Source organism: Electrophorus electricus, chromosome 22, assembly GCF_041902795.1.
Source record: "Electrophorus electricus isolate QZ-2024a chromosome 22, ASM4190279v1, whole genome shotgun sequence".
NCBI lineage: Eukaryota > Metazoa > Chordata > Actinopteri > Gymnotiformes > Gymnotidae > Electrophorus > Electrophorus electricus.
Genome location: NC_137518.1, coordinates 16,666,909 through 16,691,858, shown reverse-complemented (window position 1 = coordinate 16,691,858; position 24,950 = coordinate 16,666,909). Strand labels below are relative to the sequence as shown.

Sequence of the window (24,950 nt, the reverse complement as noted above, 5' to 3'; positions counted from 1 at the left end):
GAGGCACTGGACGAAGTGATAATTGCCTCTCTGGGAGTCTTGTTTTGACAAAGCCCGCTTGCACGGCCTCTCTGTTGGAAGAATAGGCAGTGAGTGTGTGTGCCTTTCATCTAAAGCTTTTTCCCCTCAATGTTTCATGGCCTAGACCATATAAATCCTGCCCAAACTGAAGTAAATAGTTTCTAGACACGGTCTCAGTCTCCATCTGAGTCCAAGAGAAATGTTCAAAACCGCCCCAATATCCTTCTAGTGCCATATACAACACTGTAGCATCACACAGAGGACGACACATAGGGAGCGTAAGCACAGCAATGCCTTGAAATAAAACTAACTTCATTCACAGGGAATCATCTCACTCGTAGTGTTGCCATGTTAAGTATCCTGATTTATGAAAGACACAAGTAACTACAACACGACAAACTCGACCCTACAAAACGAAAGCTGCCAGAGACTAAATCTCGTTTTTCTGCCATATTAGACCAGCTATGTCACTGTATTCACCTCGACAGAAAAAAGAAACCACATGTCTCACGGACTCTATATCCCGAGATAGCCCTGGGCCGGAGACACGACTCACCAGTAGTCTTCTGTGACTCCTCCATGCTCGTAGATGGGGCCCTCAAGGTCACGGGGACCAGGGAAGATGCTCTCGTGGTGGATGATGATGGTCTTGATCAGCTCATTGACATGGGCCTGGCAGGAGACTTGGTCGTGGCCCTCAGGCACTGACATGAGCGTGGGCCCAAAGCAGATAGCCAGATTATAGGGGTCCATCATATTGTCCTCGCTGTACTGGGACAGACTGCGGCAGCAAGGCAGGAGAGAAGAGGGAGAGAGAGAGAAGAATGAGATGGAAGGGGCAGAGAGAGAGAGAGAGAGAGAGAGCACAATGCACAATGAATCGATAATCCTTCCTGATTTCATATTTGATTTCTTGGCTAGGTCCCAATCACCTACTAATTGATCACTGTGCAAACCTGGTTCCTATGACACCTGGTACCTACACCGCACACCTGGTTCCTATGATACCTGGTACCTACATCACACACCTGGTACCTTTGTCACCTGGTACCTACAACACCTGGTACATACACCACACACCTGGTTCCTATGAGACCTGGTACCTACACCGCACACCTGGTTCCTATGACACCTGGTACCTACACCGCACACCTGGTTCCTATGACACCTGGTACCTACACCGCACACCTGGTTCCTATGACACCTGGTACCTACACAGCACACCTGGTTCCTATTGTTCTCTTCACTATGTAAAGCCCACAGGTACGTGCCATCAGTGCTGTGCATTGCCAAGCTTACAGCACGAGAAGCCGTACTGCCGCTGTGTATCTGCTTCTGTGCCCGTCACCCTGCGTCCGATAGACCGCCCGAGTCTTACTGGTTGCTATGGACAATAACAACGCTCCAGAACTTCACTCGTCTCTCCCTCTGTGACGCCACCGTCACGACAGTCCTGATCTGCAGTGCACTAAGGTGAAAATGAGAAGCTCTTTGATGACATCACAGGCACTATGGACCCTTTTAAGAAAGACATACATCTCTCTGTTGCAGTGACGCTGCTAGTAGTTCGGTTAACGTGTAAATCAAACTACGCATAATCATAATCATAATATGCAAACTGAGAATTCAGATACATTTCTAACTACTGAAACTTCTCCACAGAAGCTCATTTAGTTCTCTGTGTGTGTGCGCGTGTGTGTGTGCACGCGCATGTGTGTGTGTGTGTGTGCATGTGTGTGTGAGAGAGAGTCAGAGAAAGTCTGAAATTATACGCTTTTACCCAATATCTCTCCAGCACACAGCACAGTTTGTTATCTGAAATGAAGCCATGTGTCAAACAGAGCTGCAGAGGTGATGTGACAGACCATGACCATGGAGGATGTTTGGGTGGAGGAGTGGGGATTTGGGGAGTGCTGCTGGCCCTGGGGCTAGGATAAAGGGCACTGCAGTCACAGAATTTCTGCATGGAGGAGCTGCGAACTAGACTTAGGGGAGATGTTCACCACAAACAGCCAGCCACGGCGAGCAACTGGAGGCACCCTCCTTCTAGACTCCCTATATTTATGCATCCTACCATGGCATACTTTTATCTATCGCATGCAACCATCATCTGCTTAGAAGCTTGGTTCTGCTTGAACGAAATCCCATTTCGGAGCGTCTGCGGTCCTGTAGGACAGCGAAAGATCAGGTTGGAGCGGAGAGGCATGGCAGTGGGATCACCTAGAGGTGGCGCTCGAGAGCCCCATGCTGGCACCTCTGAGGACATTTATACGGGTGGAAAGACATGTCGGCCACGGAGGAAATGCGGCAGTCATTCAGCTGGGGGTAGGACACTGTAATTAGGGCCTGATGGCGTACACCTCTTCCCTTCCTCTCTCCCCCACTGTGGCCATCAGGGCTTGGCTGGAAGGGCTTCTGTAAACGGTACAACCCACAGGCGCTGTGCACACACACACACGCACCATTGGCCGAACCACGCTGCGGTCTGGAGGGTCTTTCAAAAAGACCAACGAGACCACGGGAAGGGGGAAAAATTTCCTCGCAAAAGCAGAAAAAGCAGGAAAAGGAATGGAAGCCATACGGAGAGCTGGATTTGAAAGGGCTGGAGCTGGCACCTCAGCCGGAGCCCTGAGCCACCTCCGCAGGAAAAAACGCAGTAAATCTGAAATTAAAACGGTCTTAGAAAACAGTAAGAATGCGTATGAGTTCGCCGTTGGAAAAGTGAGGCCAACATTAGCCGCGGTCTACCAGAAATAGAAAGCTCGTGGATTTAAAGATCCCAGCAGAGCGTCGCCATGGGAGCATCACCATGGCTTGCTTGGATACCACAGGTAAACAGCAGACGTGACCGGTGACCCCGCTGGCCTAGTGTCTATCGAGGTCCAGCCTTTAAACATGGATCAAAATTCATAAACCATCACAGCACTTTCCTTTAAAATCCCCTTAAAGAAAATAACTGTACAAGGAGTAAAAAGGAGTGATGTGGCACTCACTGGTTGAGGAAAGCAAACAGGTATCTCATGACGACCAGGGTGCTGCTGGGAAGAGACAGGAGGACCTTGCGGATGTGGGCGGATCTGTCCTGAAGGCTCTCCATGGCTGTGAGGACACAATGAGAACACACGGTACTTCACCACTCGGCGCTAAGATGAGACATGAACAAAGGAGGCAGTGAACTAGGAACACTTACAGACGCATGACATTAGGTCATGGAAGACCTCCTTTGGGAAGAGGGCATTCTCCAGGCCTCGGAAGTAGAGTTTGAGCACCCCGGCGATGGAGTCCATATCATGATCGTTTTGGTCTCCGGCTAGAGGGTCCTCGCCTGGCAGCGAGACGGGGGAAGGGGGGTTGTGTGTGTGAGACGAAAAGAAAGAGAAACAATGAGAGATAGCGAGCAAAAGAACAAAAGTATGAGAGAAAGCCGGCGTTCGTTTTGGCAGCTGAACGCAGTGAGTCATTTAAAGGCTTTGAAGGCAGGAGCCAGTCAATATATCTTACCCCTCTCAAAGGCATTCTTAATGTCATTGACCTCAACCTGGGAGCCAGACACCCTGAAGATTCCCTCATGGTGGAGGCCTGTGGACAGATCACCACCACGGTGCACAGCCGTCAGGTTACCGTGCATCACCCTTCACTAGGATTATATGTCAGTGTCTGAACTGCACTACATATAGCAAGCACGACACGACTGTGTATCGAAGCCAAGACATTTTTTACAGTGGCTATTAGATGTGAAAATTTATAGAGTACAATTGTAAATGGTTCCGCTATCAAAATAGGACTGACACAATGATTGATGAACCCGAACAGACTGCTTGTTCAGTCGTGCCGGGAGTGTGTGTGTGTGTTGAGAGAGAGAGAGAGAGAGAGAGAGAGAGAGGGTGTGAAGGAAGAATGATTACCATGGCGGCTGATGAACTGAATGCAACTCTCCACCATCAGTGGAATAACTTGACTTGGGTCCTACCAGAGGGAAGAAGAGGAAGATGATGGTCAGGATGAAGGGCAGAGCAGGGGATGGGGTTGAAATCCCAGGACAAAACAAACATCTTTATGAACAAGGGCCCTTGTTTAAGTGCTGAGGATCATAAGTATAATAATATTTGCGGAGAGATGTAGGTTTCAGACAGGAAAGGGAAAAAAAACAGCACACTGTGATCCACGGGGGACAGAGAGACTACGGAACACAGCGGTTGCTAGGAGACAGCTTCTTCCCACAGCTTCCTTTTGTTTGTTTGGGTGAAGCGGAAATGGCTGAGCAAGGCGGAATCTGGGCCAGGGTGGGGGAGAAGCGTTCAGCTGGGTGGTTGTCACGCCAAGACACACACACAGACGGGTGAGTACACACACACGCACACACACGGACACACATGGACACACACGGACACACATATGCTCATAAACACCCTCACACGATCAGATATGATCAGATATTGTTAAATCACCAAGAAAATGTAGCAATTATCCTCTAGTTCTTTTTGATTATATGAACATAAATAAACAGCACTGAAAGGTTTATATTAACAACTCATTAACAAATATTTCTACCAGGGGCTACAGTGTAATATAATATTTTCTTCACTAGGGGGCAACATGCACTTTGAGCGGCTCACAGTGAAGAAAGGATTTTTGGTTTATTCTATCTTCCAGTTTGAGCTCTTCAACAGAGTTGTATGGATGTGAGGAAAAAAGAGCATGGCTGGTGGGTTGCGGCTACAGACGATGGGTCTAAGCAGGCACACCATGAGACGAGCACAGGACGCTCCTCCTCTCCCGGCACCACGGACGCGCTCTGTCGGGACCGTGTCCGTGGTAAACATCCCCAGTGGTGCAGGAGGAGCGGCACGTGTTCTGGGCTGAAGAGAAATGCCGATTTGTGACACGTGGAAGAATCCAGGGGCACACGATGGAAAGAACGCACATGTGGGGGCCAGGTGGCCACTGGGATGCACATGACTGGTGGAGGGGTTCACAAATACATGCACATGTGCGCACGTACACACACACTCACTCATGCATACAAGGGGCGGTATAAATTACCTGTTTCCGTATAGTTGAGTTCCTCCGACCGCTGACGTTGGGGGTGGAGAAGCAAGAGAGGGAGAGTGTGTGTGTGTGTGTGTGTGTGTGTGTGTGTGTGTGAGTGAGAGAGAGAGAGAGAGACAGACACACAGAGAGACAGACAGAGGGAGAAACAGCACCTGTTATCTGATGATCACTTGAACCCAAAGCCGCTTTGATTTTGCCACACCTAGTCCAGCACACTGCTACTACAAATGATCCCGGAGAGGCAACCCCGGTTTTACACCCTACCACATTCTACCCCCCCACCCCCCACCCCCCACACACACACTCTTTACTTGCTCCTCAGCACTAGTAAATAAATGAGCAGCTTTGAATAAACCATGAAGATGTCTAGACGAGACACTCAGTTTACAGAACAATCGCAACACATCTGACTCTTACTACGACATTAGCGTGCTCTCATCATACATACCTGGCAAGACAATAGTCAGGCTTCTGACCTAGAAAGCAACAGTGAGAGGAAGAGAGAATTGATGGTTAATCATTTGTCTTTCTTTATGTTCCCCGATATTTCCACCTTCCTAGTTATATTAACTTTCTTTGGCACTTTACAGCAGTGAGGTATGGGGATACAAGATGATTTCATAATTTGGGACAAACCCCCAAAAAAGACAAAGCATTGAGAATTCTGTACAGGTAACCTCAGGGTACAAGGGAAAACGCCAATAATTCATGCAGAGCTGAATTAGTACTATTAAACATCCTTACGACACACACACACACACACACACACACACACACACACACACACACACACACACGCACACGTCTCAGACAGGACCCACAACAGACAGGACACCAGGACACTCCCACACAGGACCTGTCCCAGACAGGACACATCCGGAGATGCTCGGCTGAAACTTTGTTAGTGGACGGTGGCTCTTCCTCTTAAACCGACTCTCAATTTCCATCTTTTTGCAAGCTAACAAACATTACCAGACAGATTTTTAAAAATATCATTAACATTAAGGCTTCAAAATGGGTGTTTCACAAATATCAGTCTACTATAGGTTCATGCAAGGTACAAAATAAAATGAAACCACAAGAAATACTTGCAATCTCATTTTAATTTAATCTCTGACCCAAACTTTAAGCTCCACCTGCAATAGGTATTGGGCTGCTTCAAAAAATTCAAACCGAATTTGTTCCAACCCTAATAAAGCTTCTATAACACCCACATTTAAATCAAACTTCCTCACGGTTGTCTCCAGGCATGTACTCTCATTACAATATCACAAGTGTCTCCATGACAACACATAGAGGGTGACTGAGCTGGCCAATCAGAGCAGCCTGAAGTCCAGTCTAGGGCTGTACGATACTTCATATGATAATCATCACCGAAACAGTGATCTTCACAGAACTATCGCGACAGGATATAACATGCAAATTCTCCTCTATATCTCCTTATTTCTCCCCTATATCTCAGTACAACTTTTTGTCCACAGTGTGCAGCCCTTGTTGAAACTCTAAAGCAGGTTTTGTGCATAGTGTCCAGCACCATATCCCTGATGCCAAAAGCACACACAGCCCTAGACTCTACGAGGGCGTTATGAGTCTGGATGGCTTTTCCACGTGTCCCACCCCAGCCTGCCCACGTCTCTCCCCACCGCACTGTTTCTGCGTGACTAAGACTGGAAGAACATCTCCTGACCCCTGCACTCCTCTACCCCCATACTGCTCTCTGCCCTCTACCCCAACTCACCCCCGTATTCTCCTAACCCACATACACCTTTCAGTTTTACTCTTCTCCCAACTTCCACCAACTTTCTCATTCATTAACTCCCACACACACACACACACAACTTTTATGCCTGTCTCTAGGCAGCATGCCTAACCTTTGACCTCCATGCAGGGGGCTTGGGGGTTGCAAGGGTGTGACAGGGGCATGTGTAGGCTGCCTCAGTCAGTCATGCTCCTACACACACACACACACACACACACACACACACACACACACACACACACACAACTTTTCTGCCTGTCTCTAGGCAGCATGCCTAACCTTTGACCTCTATGCAGGGGGCTTGGGGGTTGCAAGGGTGTGACAGGGGCATGTGTAGGCTGCCTCAGTCATGCTCCTACACACACACACACACACACACACACACACACACACACACTCACTCTCACACACACACACACACACACACACACACACACACACACACACACAGCAGTAGCACAACACTTCAACAGAGCCCCACTGTCATCTCAACTCCCATCCCCCCAGCTCAGAAGACTGATGCTATCAGTACCACTCTCTCACTGGTTCGAGCAACACACACGTGCACGTAGTGAGATCACTTACTCTCTCCCAGGGTCTTCTGGATCAAGTCATGCTTGGCCTGAAGTTTGGTAATGAGGTTCCTACCCTCCAGAAACTCCTTCAGTTTCTGAAACAGAGAACAGGGGGTGCAATCTGTCATCCGAGGCAGTTACCTTCACCACCCCACACCAGCTCTTACTAATAAGTATGTGTTTATGTGCATGTCACTGGAGAGAGACATATTCCAACTTCCTACATATTTAGTCTCACTTTCGTGTTCTCGGTTATCACTCATAACACCCACCCTATAGAGCGACAATACCACCCACCAACACAGAGTGCCAATACCATCCACCCCATAGAGTTCTAATACCACCCACCCCATAGAGTTCTAATACCACCCACCCCATAGAGTTCTAATACCACCCACTCCACAGAGCACAGAGCACGAGACAGAGAGAAAGCTGGAAATGAAGGCAAGAACAAGACAGAGAGCAAAAGAGCGAAAGACGAGGGAGGACCACTGGAGTAACAGCACGGGAGCTGGAGTGCAGCGGAGCCATTCACCATCCTTCAAAACGGAGAAAACCTCCGCCGTCTAATCGACGGCCTCTCGTATCGATCCCCTGCACTGCACCGGCGCCCGAGCCGGGGATGTGAGGATTGTTTGTCCACACTGCTGCAGCACATAACGTCAATCTTTTGCTCGATGATAACACCACGCCCATCAAATACAGTTTTTCACAATTATAACAATTACCCACTGTAAACATGCCATGGCAGTCATCTCTCTAAACTATAAAAGTCAAAAGTCAAAAAGTAAGGAGACGTTGTCTAGATGTCCAGCTTAGGACATGTAGACCCTTGTAAATAACTTGCCAGAGTGAACGAAAGGATAAGATTAATTCCCTTTGTTAAGTTAAATGAAGTGCTTTGTCTTCCCGTTTTTCTCTTCTCCCATGTCAACCTGGCACCTGTGTTTTACTTTTCCACCAACCTACTGTCCGTCTCTCCGTCCCTTACGCTGTCTCACCCCACCTCTCCCAACCCTACACTTCACCATCTCACCTCCACCCGCCCCCCTCAACCTGCTCCCTCACTCCCTCCCTGCGTCCCCGCTCACGCCCCCACGCTTCCTGCCTCGCTGCCTCTCTGCATGCCTCCTCCCTCGCTCACGCACCGTGAAGTAGAACTGCTCTGTCTCCTGCTGGTTGGCCCGCCTTTTGGCCAGGCTCGGCTTGCTCATGAACGACTCGGACACGGTGGACTTCACGGACTCCATGGAGTTACTGTGGTGGAAGCAGTCTGTCACGTCAAAGTCCTCGATGTTCACCATGTCCTGGATGGTCTGCAGAGTAGCTTCCATGGTCTTCTTCACCTGCAAAAGAAGATGCGTGTGTGTGTGTGTGTGTGTGTGTGCACAAGCAACAAAGAGAAAAAAAGGTAAAACCATATGAAACTAACTAAACTAACAAAAACTTAATAAAAGGCAATACAAGAGCATATGCATCATTTGGACACATCTGCATTATTTCAGCACAGAAAAGAAAAATAAAAAATAGAAAATAGGTAGTGGAATGATGTTTACATGTAATGTAGTGTGTACAGAAGGGAGAATGAAAGGACTGCAGTGGTTTGTGAAGTGTGACAAATGGTACAATTGTGTGTGTTAGGAGACAAGAGCATGTATACTGTCCTTGGGAAGAATGTGTGTGTGTGTGTGTGTGTGTGTTAGGAGACAAGAGCATGTATACTGTCCTTGGGAAGAATGTGTGTGTGTGTGTGTGTGTGTTAGGAGACAAGAGCATGTATACTGTCCTTGGGAAGAATGTGTGTGTGTTTGTGTGCATATATGTGTGCGTATGTGGGTCTGTGTGTGTACATGCATGTCTGTGTGTGTGTGTGTGTTTTAACCTCCTCGTTCTCGATCCTGAGTGTGGAGAGGCGTGACTGAAGCTGCTGGCATCTCTGTAGAAGCTCTGCCTGCAATGACTGCTGACCACACATGTGCCCCACCTGAGAGACAGCGTGGGGAGGAGAAGTCAGAGCAAGAGACGAAACAAACGTGGGTGAGAGGAAAACTGTTTTTCAGATGTAAAACCAAATGCATAAAGCATCTCCAACAGCGAACACACTCTCCTGTCCCCGTGTAACCTTAGAAAATGAGATCAGTTTAGATACAGCTGGAGGGAGACGGCATATGACCCTCACCAGACTCTAAACGTCCTGCTCAAATCTCTCTTACACACACAGATGGGGAACATCTGGCCACTGTGGCATTTTCTCCCTTAGCGCCCGAAAACAGCGCACACACACACACAAGCGTTACAGCTACACAAAAGGCCCCAAAACTTCAGACCACATCTCTAATTATTTTCATCCACAGTGAGGACTCTCTGCATAGCTCTCTCCACAATGCCGTCTGCCCCGGTATGTCGGCATTGTCGGGGGCCAGCCTCTCCCCGCCGTGACTCCGCCCTCCTCCGCTCTGATGCACAGCGAAGCGATTCATTCTTTAGCACGTGTGAGCTGGAGTGAGCGAAGAAGAAAAAAAAAGCCGCCGTTCTGCTTGGCAAGATGAAGAGGCCGAACCTGGCAGGGGTGACGAACCCCGTAAATGCCAGCAGGTGTGTTTATAGGCAAGAGACTTGTTACTTGTTTACAGTCGGAAATGAGTAAGTAATTAACATGACGGGAAGAGAGGGGTACGGACATGACTCTGCCTCGACCTTTCTGCCCCTTCCGTTCCAAAACGGGTGTTGTAGCTGATATATGGAGTTGAATACGTCACGGCTTCTCTAATGCAGTTATACGCATCAAAAACACAGAGATGCAAACCAATTCATCCACATACGCAAACACAAACACACACACACCTGGTCCCCCATATGAGACTGGAAGTCAAACCGCATGGGTGGGCAGAAGATGTTGTTGTAGGTCTCCATGAGCCTCTGCTTGTCTGCATTGGCCTCCAGGTTCTCTGCCGCGTTCTCGATGGTTTCCAAGCCGCCGTGCTTCGACGTCTCCACGTTGAACTCGGCTGACAGGTAGGTACGCAGTGCTCGGTTCAGGCTGGCATGGTAACCTAGGTCACAGCACTGAACGAGAAAGTAGCAGATATAAATAAACAAACAATGAAAAAAAGCCTAATCAACCTCTACAAGTTCAGTCTATTTGAAATAAGAAAGTTGCATCCAGGCCTGAGCCTGGTGGCCTGCTAAATAGCTGCAACCCCCTTTGACACAACCTGCGTTCACACTGCAAGCGGTCCCTATGTGTTCGGCACACTTTGATCGTAGTGTGTTCAATTACAACACCCTGAACGTGTCCACAGAGAGGTACCCCATCCTGGTCTGCCCCGCCTCCAGATCCAGATGAGCCCAGTCTGCAGAGCATCGCCATTAACCTCCGCCCGCTGCACCTGCATTCACCCCCCCCCCCCCCAATGTTCATGGGATTCGGGGCTTGGCCACAGGCTCCGTTCACAAGCCTGGTGGGCTCTGTTGCGCAGCTCCATCCTACGGCGCAGCATTAGCCTTGCCAAAGCAGGCCTGATGCTAGGAGAGGATAAGAGGGCCTCCTCGTGGAGCTCGCCCAGGGGCCAGCCACGGGCTGGCCTGATTTGGCCTTTCCGAACCGAGCAGGGCAAGGACAGAAACCCAGGGCTCCTTTCAGCTGGAGACTCTGGCAAAGGGCACCCAGATCAGATGCCGAGCCCATCCTAATTGCGTTATGATGTATGGACATTGTATAAAAGTGACATCGAAACTGTCTGCAGAGATACTGAATGAATAAAACATACACCATAATGGAGTTTCCGAATGTTAAAAAAGTGCTGGGATTTAACAAAGGATCATATGGTGGAATACAAATACAGAGTTGGAATGAGCAAGGGCTACGTTATATGTTAATGGCTGCACGTGATGATGCACTATTTATCTTGGGGGTGCAAATGTCACTTTAACTTTACAGGGCAGAAATGAGCGTTACAGGCCAGCGACTAGGCCCAGGTGCGCTTACGTCGATAAGGTCGGAGAGGTCATGTATGTAGTACTTGAACACGCAGCAGTTGGTGGCCTCCAAGGCGAGCAGGTACTCGTTCCGCGCCTTGACGGCTTTCAGCTTGTTCTCGGTGTATTTGGCTTGGCGCTGCACATGAGAGGCAGGTGAAGGGGGGGGGTGAGGGGGGGAGAGACAGAGAGAGAGAGAGAGAGAGAGAGAGAGAGAGAGAGAGAGAGAGAGAGAGACTTTAATTACACAATGAATGAAATCACTCTTGCTTGAGAGCAACTATGTAGAGCGGATGACTCCAGTGTTTATCCTGAGGCAAGAGGTTCGAGTTGCCACCTCAAGCTCCATGGGCTTCGGTTCACAACACCCGCCTGGTGTTAAGAACACTCGAACTGCCCCCAGACCCGCCTCAGATGCAGGGGTCCCCACTGTGCCGCGGACAGAGCCACGGAGAACGTTCCGGAGAGCCGTGGTCCTCTGCCGCACCAATCTGTCCGTCGGCAGGTGGTGGGAGTGGAAGCTCAGGGCCAGCTCACCTTTATCATCACACCACATCACACACTGCTGTCCACTCAGAGGTGCAATGTCACCGAGGGTGTGATCGTTACTTAAGACGAAGGGGGAAAAAAATCTGGGGAGAACCACATTTATAATGGTATTTTTGACAAAGCTATTACAGCATGCCTTCAGCTCAGGCTGTGATATCAGAGCCTCAGATAACAGAATTTGAGAAATGTCAACAGTTCAAACATCTCCAAGCAGGAGGGTCAGGATCAGGAGTCCCAGTTTTGCCAATATAAATATAACTGAACGCAGAACTAAGAACTGATCTCAGACCAGTGCTGTACTCTTCTATGTTTTAGCAATGCCCATCCAGACCCAGGACCTGCAATGGGTCACTCAACACCATCTGGCAGTGATGGTAAGCACTATACCATTCTTCTCTCCCTCCCTCTCTCCCTCCCTCCCTCCCTCTCTCCCTCTCTCCCTCCCTCTCTCCCTCCCTCTCTCCCTCCCTCCCTCCCTCTCTCTCCCCTTTCCATTCAAACACCTTCTCCATCTGGTCAGCCTTCTGCTGCCCACACTGACCCTTCCTCCACATTCCTCACATCAATTACTCAAGCTCCCTCCCTCCCTCCCTCTCTCTCTCTCCCTCTCCCCCTCTCCCTCTCTCCATCCCCAAACCCTGTGCTCTTCCGACGCTGGCTCGCGCCATCCGCCACCCACCTTCTCCTTCATCTTCTCGATTTTCTTCACGGAGCTGCGGCGGACAGGCTTGTCGTCGAGGCGCACGGTGGCGAGGGAGTCGGGGGAGCGTGGTGTCTGCCGATCCTCCTGACGGGCACTCCGCCCCATCTGTTTCTCCTCCTGCTTCTCGGCCTCCTTCAGCTTGCTCTCCGCGTTAATGCTGTCTGCGTTGTACACGTGATATGTCTTCATCACCTGCCCGGGAGGGGAGGAAGAGGAGGATCAGTGCCAGCCTGCACAGTGAAAGCCCTGAGAACACCACCTCTGTGTCTACATCCTGGCAGTTATCACTAAAACAGTTGCTCTGGGAAAAAAAAGTGGGCTCTGTTATCAGCAACTGAAAATCAGATAACCAATCAGTAATTGGTAACGTATCTGATCCAATGCGTTAACCTATTAGATTTGGTCCTGTAACCAATAGGAAACCTCCCTGCCTGTAAATGACTTTATGCATGTATATAGAACATAGAAAGGTAGGCACAGGAAGGTGGGTGGGGATTTGGAGACGACTTGGGCAGAGGATACAGGGGTCAAGAGAGGGGGTGGAGTCTTCGTGGCCAAGTGTGGAGGAGGTTAGCTAGGAGTGTAACTCTGGCTACCGAAGCTTTAATGAGTGAGCTGGTGTAAGTATATAGTCATATACAGAGGATTGCACTGGACATGTTTTTACTGGGACACAGTATGAAATGGAGTGAGAAGTAAGAAGCGTGTAATACTAGTATTAGAGTGTTCGAGTAAGGCGTGTGTACGGTATGATGTGCAGGAGTGTGTACGATGTGAAGAGGATGTCTGAGGTAAGAATATGTGCATGAATGGAATGCATCTTATGGCATGTAGGAGAGTCTATGATGAGAGACTTGTCTAGGAAAGGAATTAGTGGTTAGTTCTTAGTGGTTTCGTGTAGTTCCCCAGAACCTGTTCAGGTGGTCAAACCCACCAAAAAAGCGGGCGAACAAGAGACAGCCTGCCGCTCGCACAAAACAGGAAACACACTCGAGCCAGTAACCTCTAGGCCTCAAATGGAGCAAAACTGTAACACACGAGACACTATTACTTACAACACACGAGACACTATTACTCACAACACACAAGACTTTCGAAGAGCTCTGAAACCGTTCGCTCAAACTGCTTATGCTTTCAGTTAAACATGCACAACAGCTAGTGTGCAGATGCCATGGGAAATAACTCAATCCGTGAGTCTGCAGCGAGAACCGCGGACCTGAGGATTCTCCGCTGAGCAGGACGAGCCGGGCTGAGCAAATGAGACAAGCTGTCTTATTGCCCCGCCCCTTGCATTAGAGGAAGGAAGGAACTGCTCAATAGTACAAGCAGAGTGAACACGTGTCGTTAGGGTTGCAGACCTCAGTGAGTCTGGAGCAGATGTCAACTGTCACACCAGTCGTGAGTGGAACTACAGCAACAGGCACACTGGACAGGTGGTGCCCCGTGTGAGGAAGTCCTCAGCAAAGGCATACACGGTAGCGGAAGACGCCATTGGGTGGGTGGGGTGAGGGGCCGTGGGCAGACACTGAACCTACGCACGGGTGGAACGTTCCTGCCGTCAGACCCTTCCCGGTGAGAAATGTTCCCGGGTGAGGCCACGCTGAAGGGCAGTGAGACAACAGGTTCGCAGACACCATCGGCCATTCGAAAGCTGTGACAAGGATTCTCGAGGACTTTCGTTCTCCGTCTCGTCCGCTCCTTCTCCTTCCATAAATAAAGCTGCACGGTGTGGTCAGGTAAGAGGAATGTGCTTCTGAGGAAGGAAGGGTCTTGGAAAAGCTCTCTCATGCCGGAACCAGGCCTGGATCAATCCTGTTCATATCCCTCGCCCAGGCGCTTCCCACTCGCCGTTGACATCTCCAGTAGGAAAACACAAGATTTCCGAGCGGAAAATGGAGTCGGTGCACCAACAATGTTCACACCCAAGGGATCTTTCTCCGAACCAGAGAGCTGAAGTAATCAGGAGTCCTCAGTTTTTCCTCTGCTCCTCCCCTCACCGAAGTGCAGATGTTGCTAAAAAATAATTCCAAGTCTATTTTCATCATAATTAACTATTTAATTAGAGGATCTGCTTTCTTTTATGGGAACTTGAAAAGGCTACAGTCATTTCCTAATCATGGGAAGTTTGTGTGTGTGTGTGTTTGTGTGTGTGTGTGTGTGTGTGTATCCACACGTGTGAGTATGTGTGTGTAGGTGGCGGTTCTGTTACATTGTGAGAAAAGCCCTGAATCTAGGGCACCCCTCCCAAACCTCAAACTACTGCCCCCCCAACCAGCCACCCAGCCACAAACAAAGCAGACACATGTTATGCATTAGTGAGAGAATTTGTAAGGGCTTAGTGAAAACGAGGCTATCGAGTATGCTTGGAATGACTGAGCTATGAGGGCTGTGCTAATTAAAGGCATGTCCGTGGGGGCGCGCTTTGTGTGTCAGAACGTAGCTCTGGCACACTCGCCTTTAAGAAGAGATCGTAGCATGGCAAGGAATCGCACAGCTGCCTTCGCCATATCCATATGCCAATTTCGTCACCGAGGGGCAATGTGGGTCAACATTATCTCTGCACACTGCAATCTCACCCCCAGCCACGCAGACGGTTAATCGAGGTTAATTGGCAATCAACTGCATCGTAAATGCTCATACTGATTAGACACATCTCAAGCGCCAATAGCCCTAAAGGGTTAGCATTATCCCCCGTGAATTATGGGTAATGTCACTCCACATCACAGACCCAGGAAGGAATTAAGTAACTACAGGCTAAACAGGTGGGATAGGCTAGCGTTTGATATTCTAGCAGGTGAGGGGACCATCGTCCGATATCCAGGGCAGGAATGTCAGGATGCGTAGGCCTTTTGGGATGACTGGAAGTCTGGTGAAAACTGTCAATAATAAGGTATAGAGTTGTCTTCTGTCCTGAGCCACCACTCTTACTTTTCATTGTCGTCGTTAGAGCCCAGACACCAAACACTAGTGGTATGGCATGCTGAGAAGTGATGAAGCCAGTGTGGTTGCTCAGAGAAACCGGGGATGAATCCGCGAGGCAGTCTGTCAGAATCACTGGCAGGCAGGGACAGTAATTACCAACATCCACCTCCTGGCTATGTTCTTCTTTCCAAAAGAGGAAGACTGGATAATTGCCAGCCAAACGCATTGTCTGTCTTCGATGTCCCCACAACAAGCATGTTTGCACTTGTGTGTACATGCACGCACACACGCACACACAGCCAGGACTACCCCTTCTGAGTAGCAGCCTACAAAATACTCATGAAATGGCAGATTCTAGGAACAATATGGACTCCACCCACCACTGGTACGCACAGACCGGCCCGTAAGCGCAGCAGGCCAAGAGAAAGTGTGGGGATGTGGGATATAAGGAGAGGGAGAGAGGGACAGACAGGGAGGAAAGGAAGGGGTGAGAGAGGGAGATGCGTTTGCACGTGCTTGCGGGAGAGAGTCGTGTGTGCACTGGCGTGAACAAAAGATCTGGGTGCGTATGGAGTGAGTGGGCGGGCGGTGTGGGTCTGCATGACTCCTACCGCATACAGTTCGTTGAGGACCTTCATCAAGTCCTCCTGCATCTGAAGTCCCACTTCCTTACTCTGTGGAGACACAAGACGAGACACATGTTAGGGTAGAGACAGCGCGAGAGACAGAGAGGGATATAGAGAGAGAGCCCGAGGTACAGAGTGATTACCAGGCCTGCCGCACACACCATATTTTAGCAACATGTCTGAGCTGGGTAAGGAGAGGCTGGAATTGGTCGCCGTGCTCCTGGAGCGATGGGAACACTACCAGCCTTACAGTAACAGAGGTCACCAGCAACTAACCTCTTAAAACACAGCTAATCCAATGAGAAATCACAGTCCACAGCTTATCCAGCGCACACACACACACACACACACACATGATCTTTCCGACAGTGGTGGCCCATCAGATGAAAGCGCTTCTGAAGTTATAGGAGGCGACATCGATTCATGTTAGAAAAAGCAGATGTTAGGATTTTAACATTCATTCCCTGGAATTCTAAAGTGTAGATCAGATGTGCCTTTGTCCTGAAAATGAGGAGCAGGTCTGCACTCACAATCCCCTTTTACAGTGTTCTAAACACCAAGGAAGGAAAGGTTGGTGGGAGGCCGCCGATGTCCCTCCTTCACTGTTAGCAATCGCAGCATTTTGTAGCGACACTTTCCTACAAATCATCTTTAAGCAGGCCTCTCCAGCTGAGGGCAAGTCAAGATGGCCTCCCACGTCTTTCATACGGCAGTTTAGCGGCTGACAGATGGCAGAAGTGGAGGAAGATATGCATCTGGAGACAGAGACGGAGAAAGTAACGCAGACATGAGACAAAGAGAGGGAGGGAGAGAGAGAGGGAGGGAGAGAGAGAGAGAGCGGGAGGGAGAGAGAGAGAGAGAGAGAGAGAGAGAGAGGGAGAGAGGGAGAGAGAGCGGGAGAGGGAGAGAGAGAGAGACAGAGAGAGAGAGAGAGAGAGAGAGGGAGGGAGAGAGAGAGAGAGAGCGGGAGGGAGAGAGAGAGGGAGAGAGAGAGAGCGGGAGAGGGAGAGAGAGAGAGAGAGTGTAAGGGAGAGGGAGAGAGAGAGAGAGAGAGAGTGTAAGGGAGAGGGAGAGAGAGAGAGAGAGAGAGTGTAAGGGAGAGGGAGAGAGAGAGAGAGAGAGAGAGAGAGGGAGAGAGAGAGAGAGAGAGAGAGTGTAAGGGAGAGAGAGAGAGAGAGAGAGAGAGAGAGAGAGAGAGTGTAAGGGAGAGGGAGAGAGAGAGAGAGAGAGAGAGAGAGAGTGTAAGGGAGAGGGAGAGAGAGAGAGAGAGAGAGAGAGAGAGTAAGGGAGAGGGAGAGAGAGAGAAGGAGGTTGAATGGAAGGTCCACCACATGTTCCGCCTCTTTCATCTCCAGCATGGCAGGGGAGAGTAAAGCTGGATTTAACCCTTTGAGGGCTGAGATGAATGGCTGCCCTCCCCCTAGAGGCCCTTTAGCAGGAGGGCTTAATACTGTACATCTGACAGACTTTATTTAGAACGCCACTCTTTGCTGACGGGTCAGAATCCACAATCCCATTCCCGACCAGAGCGGAGTAGTCTGATGACGGCTCTCCTCTCCTCTCCGCTCCTCCCCTCCCCGCCTTTGAGTACGGGAGAGGTGACTGGGGTCGAAAGCCTGGCCTGCTCCGATAATTTCAACCCCAGCGTGTAGGCCAGGGCGACTTTGCTATGATGAAGTGTCATGAGGTGTATCGCCTCATAGCTGACGTTAACACGGCCCTGATGGAAAACCAGGCACAGACAGGAAGCATGTGACTGTACATGAAGGGTGATTTTTGGAACATAGCGAAGATGATGGATATCTGTTGTGGCCACCGAGGCTGGAGGCTGATTGGCTGACTGACTGATGGACTGATTGTGGTGGAATGTGGCACATGGGTGCGTTGCTGCACTGAAAACTCAAGCGTCAGCGATTTTCTGATCGTACAGCTCAGAAACAAGCTGATTATCATCTTAATGGCTGCAGATGAGCAGCCTGTCTACACTACAATCTGCTATGTCTGCGCGGGGAATTAGATCGCCTACAGTCAGTAACAAGGCTGACAACAACTCTAAGCTGGAAATAATGAACGCACGCGCGCGCACACAAACACACACACACACACACACACACACTCCCTTCAGTTTAACAGCCGTACTATCCTGTCAAGGATGATTTCTGTGATTTCAGGGGTGTGTAACAAACAGATAGGAATAGCTGCAGGACAGCACATCAGAAGCGCTGCTGAGTGATTGTGAACACCACCTCTTCACTAGACTCACTACTACACCGCACGGAGAGCGTGAAGAAGCTACTCTTCACACCACGGACGACTGTCGCACCTGCATGTCCTAAGCAAAGCCAAGTCTTCATGAGGGCCCGTCGCGTCAAAAAAACGCCAGTGTGCGCACATGACGACAGCTGTGTGTGTGCCATTTGCTTGGGTCTGTGTGTATACGTGCGTGCGTGTGTGTTCTTAGCCACAGCCCACGATGCCGAGCACAGGGGAGTGCGTTTATAACAACGGACGCTCGACCGAATAACTTGTCGTGAAGGTGCAATTGCAGCAGGTGGGGAAAAAAAGAGGTTCGGTGAGCAGAGAGTAAGGACCAATAACCTCAGGGGTGGAGCCAGGACAGGCTGAACATGTCAGGTCATTTTTATTTTCACCTCCTTGTCCCAGTGACATCACAGGACCAGAGTGGAGAGGAAGTGTTCAGCAAGCCCTGCTTCCTCCGCTGAGGTAGTGGAGCGGTCAAGGCCTAAAAATACCTCCAAACAAAGCGAACCCGCTGAAAACACGCAATAGCGGGAAGAGGCCCAACGTGTTCAGTGTTCGGGTCCAAACGCGCTCCTCTGCAATGTTGCGTTGTACGGTGGGAGGGGAAGCATATGGTCCCCACTGCAGACACCTGGGAATCTCTTGGCCCAGTCAGACCCCTGTCTGCATTGCTAAGCTGGGGAGAGGGACGAAGAAGAGGGGGGACGGTCTGTATCTGGGAACTCTTCCATTCATACCACTGCCTTGGCCACTAAAGCACATATTTCACATAATGTCTCAGGAACGTGCTCAGAGCCAACAGTTATGTATTCTGGAACTGATGTGAAGAAACTGGCAAATGGCGGTCGCTTGCATTTGCATGGATACATGCACAGACACGCCCACACTCACACACGGCCACACCCACCCCACCCATACACGGACACACCCACAGCAATGAAAACGAGACCTCATGAACGAACGAACGAGAGACGTGCCCATCTGCTCCGGTTCATACTCCCAAACACGTGCAGACGCACACGCGCGCACACACAGCTTCTCAGCAGCGGGTCAGCAGAAGCGTGTGGTTTGCACGCTTATCTACGGCACCGATAAGCGGACACGGGTCTGCGTGCCGGTCCAGTTGCCGTGGAATCGGCGGTATGGTGACAGCTATCTGCTCGAGGGCTCCACCGCGCCCTTCCACATGGGCTGTGGGCAGAGGGCTGCATTCGAAAAAGACGGGAGAGATGCAGTGCGATAATTGGTACCTTAAGGTCTGCCAAGCTTCCACTTTCTGCCTGTGTTTTTTTTTTTTAACAGACAGAGAGAAGTAAATCCATTTCCATACGCATTCTACTGATGTGATGGCGAATCAGACAATGAAGGCACTCAATGCTGTAATGAATTTTTTAACAGGACTGACTTTTGCCAGGGGGGGTTTGGTTGTTGGCATGGTTGTCACAGAAATCAAATTCCACTTAAGGTGTAATATGCATCAAACCAGCTGTCAAACCCACAAACACATATGAATAACTGAAATTAATGAATCATCAAACAGGAATCCTGTATTTTTTTTTTCCATTTTGCATAATTAAACGGATCAATACAGCTTAAAAACGTTCTCTTTCTTAATGTTTTTAAGGGTTGTTCTACAAAAGTCTAAAAGTCTTTAGCCATACAGAGGATTCTTCCAGACGGCCTCTGACCGCTACCATCACGTCTATCATACGCTATCTGGCACTCCCCAGGGGCAGCTGAAGGGCTCTTTCCTGACAGGCAGGTGATCCTGGGTGGGTCTGAGGGGCAGAGCGCAGAGCGCAGAGGTAAGAGCAATCACACAGACATCAGCGGCAACCAGGGAGGGGCGGGTCTCCGGAGAGGGGCCAGCCGGGAGCAATCAATTAAAAAGAAACGCCTCGTTCTCGGAGCGCGGCGGACCGGAGAAGCCGTGGAGAAAGCAGTGCAGAGGGAATGCTGATGAGACAGGAGAGAGGGAGAAAGGGAGGGAGAGAGGGAGAAAGGGAGGGAGAGAGGGAGATAGGGAGGGAGAGAGAGTGCACGGGGTGCTGATTAGGGTCACTGGGGTCAGCAGGGAGGCCGTCAACTTCCCAAGGCGAGGAAACACGAACAAATGAAACAAGCCCGCAATCTACACCTGCCACTCTTCACTTAACAGGGAGAACACGTTTTTGATTCATGAACTATTTTATTATTTCAAAGTAATAAAAAAAAGAGGTCAACTAAGATACAGAGGTTACTGTTTGGTCTCGGTTTCGGCACATGAGCACACGGTTACACCCCAGCGATACCGCTCAGAAAGAGCCAACCTTCCACCTCCTGCCTGAGCATACTTACAGAAACCTACAGGGCAGTCAGAAGAGCATCTCACCCACACATGCGGCGCCGGCGGGGCCAGGGTGCGAGTCTTACCGCACCTATAGGCCGACACCTCACCTGCCCAGGTCTTCCAGCTGGGCTAGACGTGACCCACCCTATGCCACCCCTCCGTATTGGGAGGATCACAAAACTGGAAAGCACCCCTCCCAAACCACCGGGAAAGCGCCAGGACCACATTCCACTCTCGCTAACCAGTTCAGGCAGGCAGCGGGGAATGAGAGCGAAGAACTCTGCCAGGTTTGGCCTGTTTACATTTTCATGGTAAAGGCTGTGTGCAAATGAAACATGGATCCTCAGAGTAGCTCGTGAAGGCAGTAATTGTTCAGTGCCACACCTATGAAATGTCAAAGACCCAAATGAACAGTTACTAAAAGTTGCCAAACATTGGTGTCACCTCCCAACCTTCCTTGTAGTAATCACTTTATTGCAAAACCACACATTGCAATATATTTCCTTATTTCTCCATTTTTGGGCTCAAATCCGTGTGTGTGCGCATGTGTGTGTGTGCGTGCGTGCATGCATGAGCACGAAAGGGCCAATCCAAAGCACAGTTGCCTCAGGTTCAATCAATAAAGAGCTATGAGACTGCACTCAGACAGATAAAAGGGATTGTGGGGGATTACATGTGCTAACCCCTGTTGGGATCTGAGTGGTGCTATGAAGAGATATCAGTCAATTAGAGCGCTCAAGCCTCAGGTGTGTCTCAATCGCTGCAGCAGCGCAGACAGAGGCTTGGTGGTGCCGCTCACCTTCTTGAAGAGGCGGCCGGAGTCCTCGCTGATCTGGGCGAAGCGCGGGATGATGTTGTTGAGGTAGAGGTCGCTGAGGGTGGCATGATCTCGGCTCTCGCGCTTGACCTGGGCCAGGAGCAGGTTCCAGCAGTTCACTGGAGAAAGCACGTTCTGCTCCTTCCTGCAGAGAGAGAGAGAGAGAGAGAGAGAGAGAGAGAGAGAGAGAGAGAGAGAGAGAGAGCGCAAGAGAGAGACTGTGAAACATTCACAGATTATACTCCCAAATTTTGAACTGCCCTAATATAACAAACTACAAATTGTCCTTAGAGAAGCCAACAAATGTCTGTCAAAATATGTGGCAACATGTCACGGCCTGAGAAACAGTGAGTAACACACTGTAGAGTCGTACACCCACCACGCCTCTTACTATATATAATAATGATCTACATCCTGTTAGTATATTTACTGTGTGTGACAGAGACACTCCCTAAAGGAGAGAGAAGTGTGATACGAGATCGTCTCTCACGAAAGGATGCTTTGGCTGCTCCAGGGTGCTGCCTCTAGTCCGGAGGTCAGGGCATGTTTCTGCCACTCCCAAGACCTCGCTTCCAGACCAGGTTGCTGCGCTCAGACTTCGCTACAATGTTGTTATTATTATTACTGAATTTATTTTCATGGTCACATTTTTGCTGATTATTATTACTATTTTGGTACTTAACCTAAATACATTTCCACAGAGCATGTTTGTCCAAAGTTTGCTTGGGCAAAACTGTACATGACAGTCATGCCAATACAATTACCTTGAACCGAATTTAGAGAGAGAGAGAGAGAGAGAGAGAAAGCTGGATAAGGGACAATACTGCACCTCTGACACCGCCTTAATGTCTACATATGCTATATACGTGCACGTACATAGACAGAGTGGTTTACGATGTCGAGCAATAAAGCTTACCAGCTCTATTCCTGCAATTATCTTCCATGTTATATTCATGGAAATTGTTGAGTCAGAGGTGCATGTGCAGACTGTTAGTGAAAAAAACACCCACAGATCCTCTGCAGTTCTTGGCCGATTTTTGTCCCCACTTGCCTGAGCTCGTAGTCATGTGAACTCGGCCGAAGAGCAGGGCCAGTGGTGTACCTGCTCGCCTGGCAAGAACACGCACCACGTAAGTGGCGCAGACCAACCGTCACCAAAACCGAGCCTGGTTCTGATTCACTTCCCTGTGAGCCTTTCGCTCCACCGATTGGTCAAAGCTGAGCCGGACGAAAACACGCGTGCAGTCGCGCGACGGGGTTCGGACATCACCGAGCCCTGCGCTGTTCCTTGCCCGGACTGGCCCGGTGAGTCAGGTGAGCGGGTCGGGGCACGGAGCTGAAGGCGGAGGTACGAGGGTGGATGAGGGTGGATGAAGGGGTACAGGGGGCTGGTGGTATGGGCACAGGGACAGAGGACTGTGCCGTTGCTTCGTAACGGAGCAAGTTCTGACGTGGGTCGCTTGCCGGTCACATCCTGAGGAACGCAATCACGTGGATGGCGGTGCCTCTTGCTAAGCCACTCTGGAACAAGAGCAGGAAGCTGCTGAACAAACCTTCCTGCCGACCACCTCCCATTCTCAGCTGTGCACCTGCAGTTACCCACGCAAAAAGTCCAGAACCACCTCAGGCCTGGACCCAAACCTGCACCCACAATCACCCACAATCACCAAAACATACTTCTGGACCGTCACTCCTGGAGATTTGTCCAGATTGCTTTTTTTTAAAAACCTTTCCAGAGTGTTATTTTTTTCTCTGTAATTTGTAAAGATCGTTAAACCTTGAAAAAGAAGGCATGAAATTCTTAAGAGTGTTGAAATATTTGAATATTGACATTAGACCACTGGTGTAACAAATAATAGTAATACATTGATATTATGATTCAATATTACATTGACAACAGAATATCCATTTTCTCAATTTTTCTTGATGTTTTATGTCTGGTAATTCGTGCTTTTAAACTCCAGATGTGCTTTGAACCTCTGCGTAGCAAAACAACCCACTCGTAGCCGAAACCCAGACGACAACCCACGCTTGCCGGAGGCATGTGTCACGGTTCTCCCTGTTCCTGGACCCTGCACTGTTTGCATGCACTGAGGGACCCTGGTGTGCACACACACATTGCAGTGCTGTTAATATGTTACAGTCAGCATGTTTACAAAGCCAGAGTTGAGGCCCGACCTTGGTCCCTACTGTTGACACCAGCACGCAGCATCTGTGAGCACTCAGGCTGTCACGCACCAAACTGAGACCACATTTGTGAGACACAAATGAGATGATTTCAAAAAGGGTCGTTATTGTCTTCCTTTTCCCGGAGTGCCAGCATAAAAATGTGTCAAGTTATTTTTGTGCAAAGTTTCTTGGACAGTTGTGATATTTTTAAACTTGACTACGGCTCAGTTTTGTTGCACAACCTCCATGCATCTCCTACGTCTGTAAGGACGTATGGTACAGTCAGAAGAAGAAACCCAGGAACCTTGTAATATTTTGCGTTCTGCACTGCCAAAGCCTTGACCATGTCTCTGGGTGGATGTGTATTCAGGACAAACAAGTGAAGCGAAACTCACCTCCAGATTCCACCAAGTAAATGCCTCAGGCACTGAGGCCAGTAGCCTCAAACATCAACAGAGCCCCTTTAAATCCACTATTACTGCTACTGAAAGACCCAGAGCCACAGTGTGTTCTCTGGGTCAAAAAGTGAATGATTATCAGGTAATATATTACATGCTTGGTAGCACACACACACACACACACACACACACACACGCATACTCCTACAAACACACACATGCACACTCTTACACACATACACAAACCCAGCAAGCACACCCACACCCCCATACACACACACACACACACACACACACACAACCCCACTTCCCATTTATGGTGTATAGTGATGAGAAATGTCAGTTCTGATAATGGCATCACACAGCTCACTGAAGCACGAGCGAGGTGCCTCCCTTCCTTCTGAGACAGGCAGCAGGAAAAGCCCACAGTGAGTGTTCGCTACAATCTGTTCAGGTGCACGCGCTGCTCTGGATCCCTGACACATCTCTCAGCTTTCACTGGACAGCAGGTGATGCCCCGGAGAACCTCAGCCTAATGACGACCACCAACCTAGCAAAAGTGGGACAGGCTCAGAGGCCATGGGGAGTCCCGGCAACGGAACAGAACGAGCCCTGAGTGAGACTGATGCTAAAGTCACTCCGGTGACTGGGACAGGCATGTATTGAAAGTATCTCATCTCACGCAGCTTTCAATGACACACACACGCACACGCACACGCACACACACGCACACACGCGCGCACACACACGCACGCACACACGCACACGCACACACACGCACACACACGCA

General features: G+C 49.7%; 1 protein-coding gene across 4 annotated transcripts in view; it reads right to left on the bottom strand.

The window, feature by feature from the left end:
- Positions 1–24,950, bottom strand: part of srgap2 (SLIT-ROBO Rho GTPase activating protein 2) — a 74,568-nt gene that overhangs the window by 7,832 nt on the left and 41,786 nt on the right. For all 4 annotated transcript variants that reach the window (XM_035520296.2, XM_035520298.2, XM_035520293.2 and 1 more), the window contains 15 exons: positions 21,576–21,738; positions 16,171–16,233; positions 12,614–12,829; positions 11,396–11,524; positions 10,252–10,473; positions 9,290–9,391; positions 8,556–8,753; positions 7,418–7,502; positions 5,522–5,549; positions 5,065–5,095; positions 3,927–3,987; positions 3,523–3,600; positions 3,212–3,346; positions 3,015–3,120; positions 578–802 (listed from right to left, as the gene is read on the bottom strand). In XM_035520296.2, coding sequence (XP_035376189.1) covers positions 578–802; positions 3,015–3,120; positions 3,212–3,346; positions 3,523–3,600; positions 3,927–3,987; positions 5,065–5,095; positions 5,522–5,549; positions 7,418–7,502; positions 8,556–8,753; positions 9,290–9,391; positions 10,252–10,473; positions 11,396–11,524; positions 12,614–12,829; positions 16,171–16,233; positions 21,576–21,738 — 1,842 coding nt within the window. The remainder of the gene's footprint in view (positions 1–577; positions 803–3,014; positions 3,121–3,211; positions 3,347–3,522; positions 3,601–3,926; positions 3,988–5,064; positions 5,096–5,521; positions 5,550–7,417; positions 7,503–8,555; positions 8,754–9,289; positions 9,392–10,251; positions 10,474–11,395; positions 11,525–12,613; positions 12,830–16,170; positions 16,234–21,575; positions 21,739–24,950) is intronic.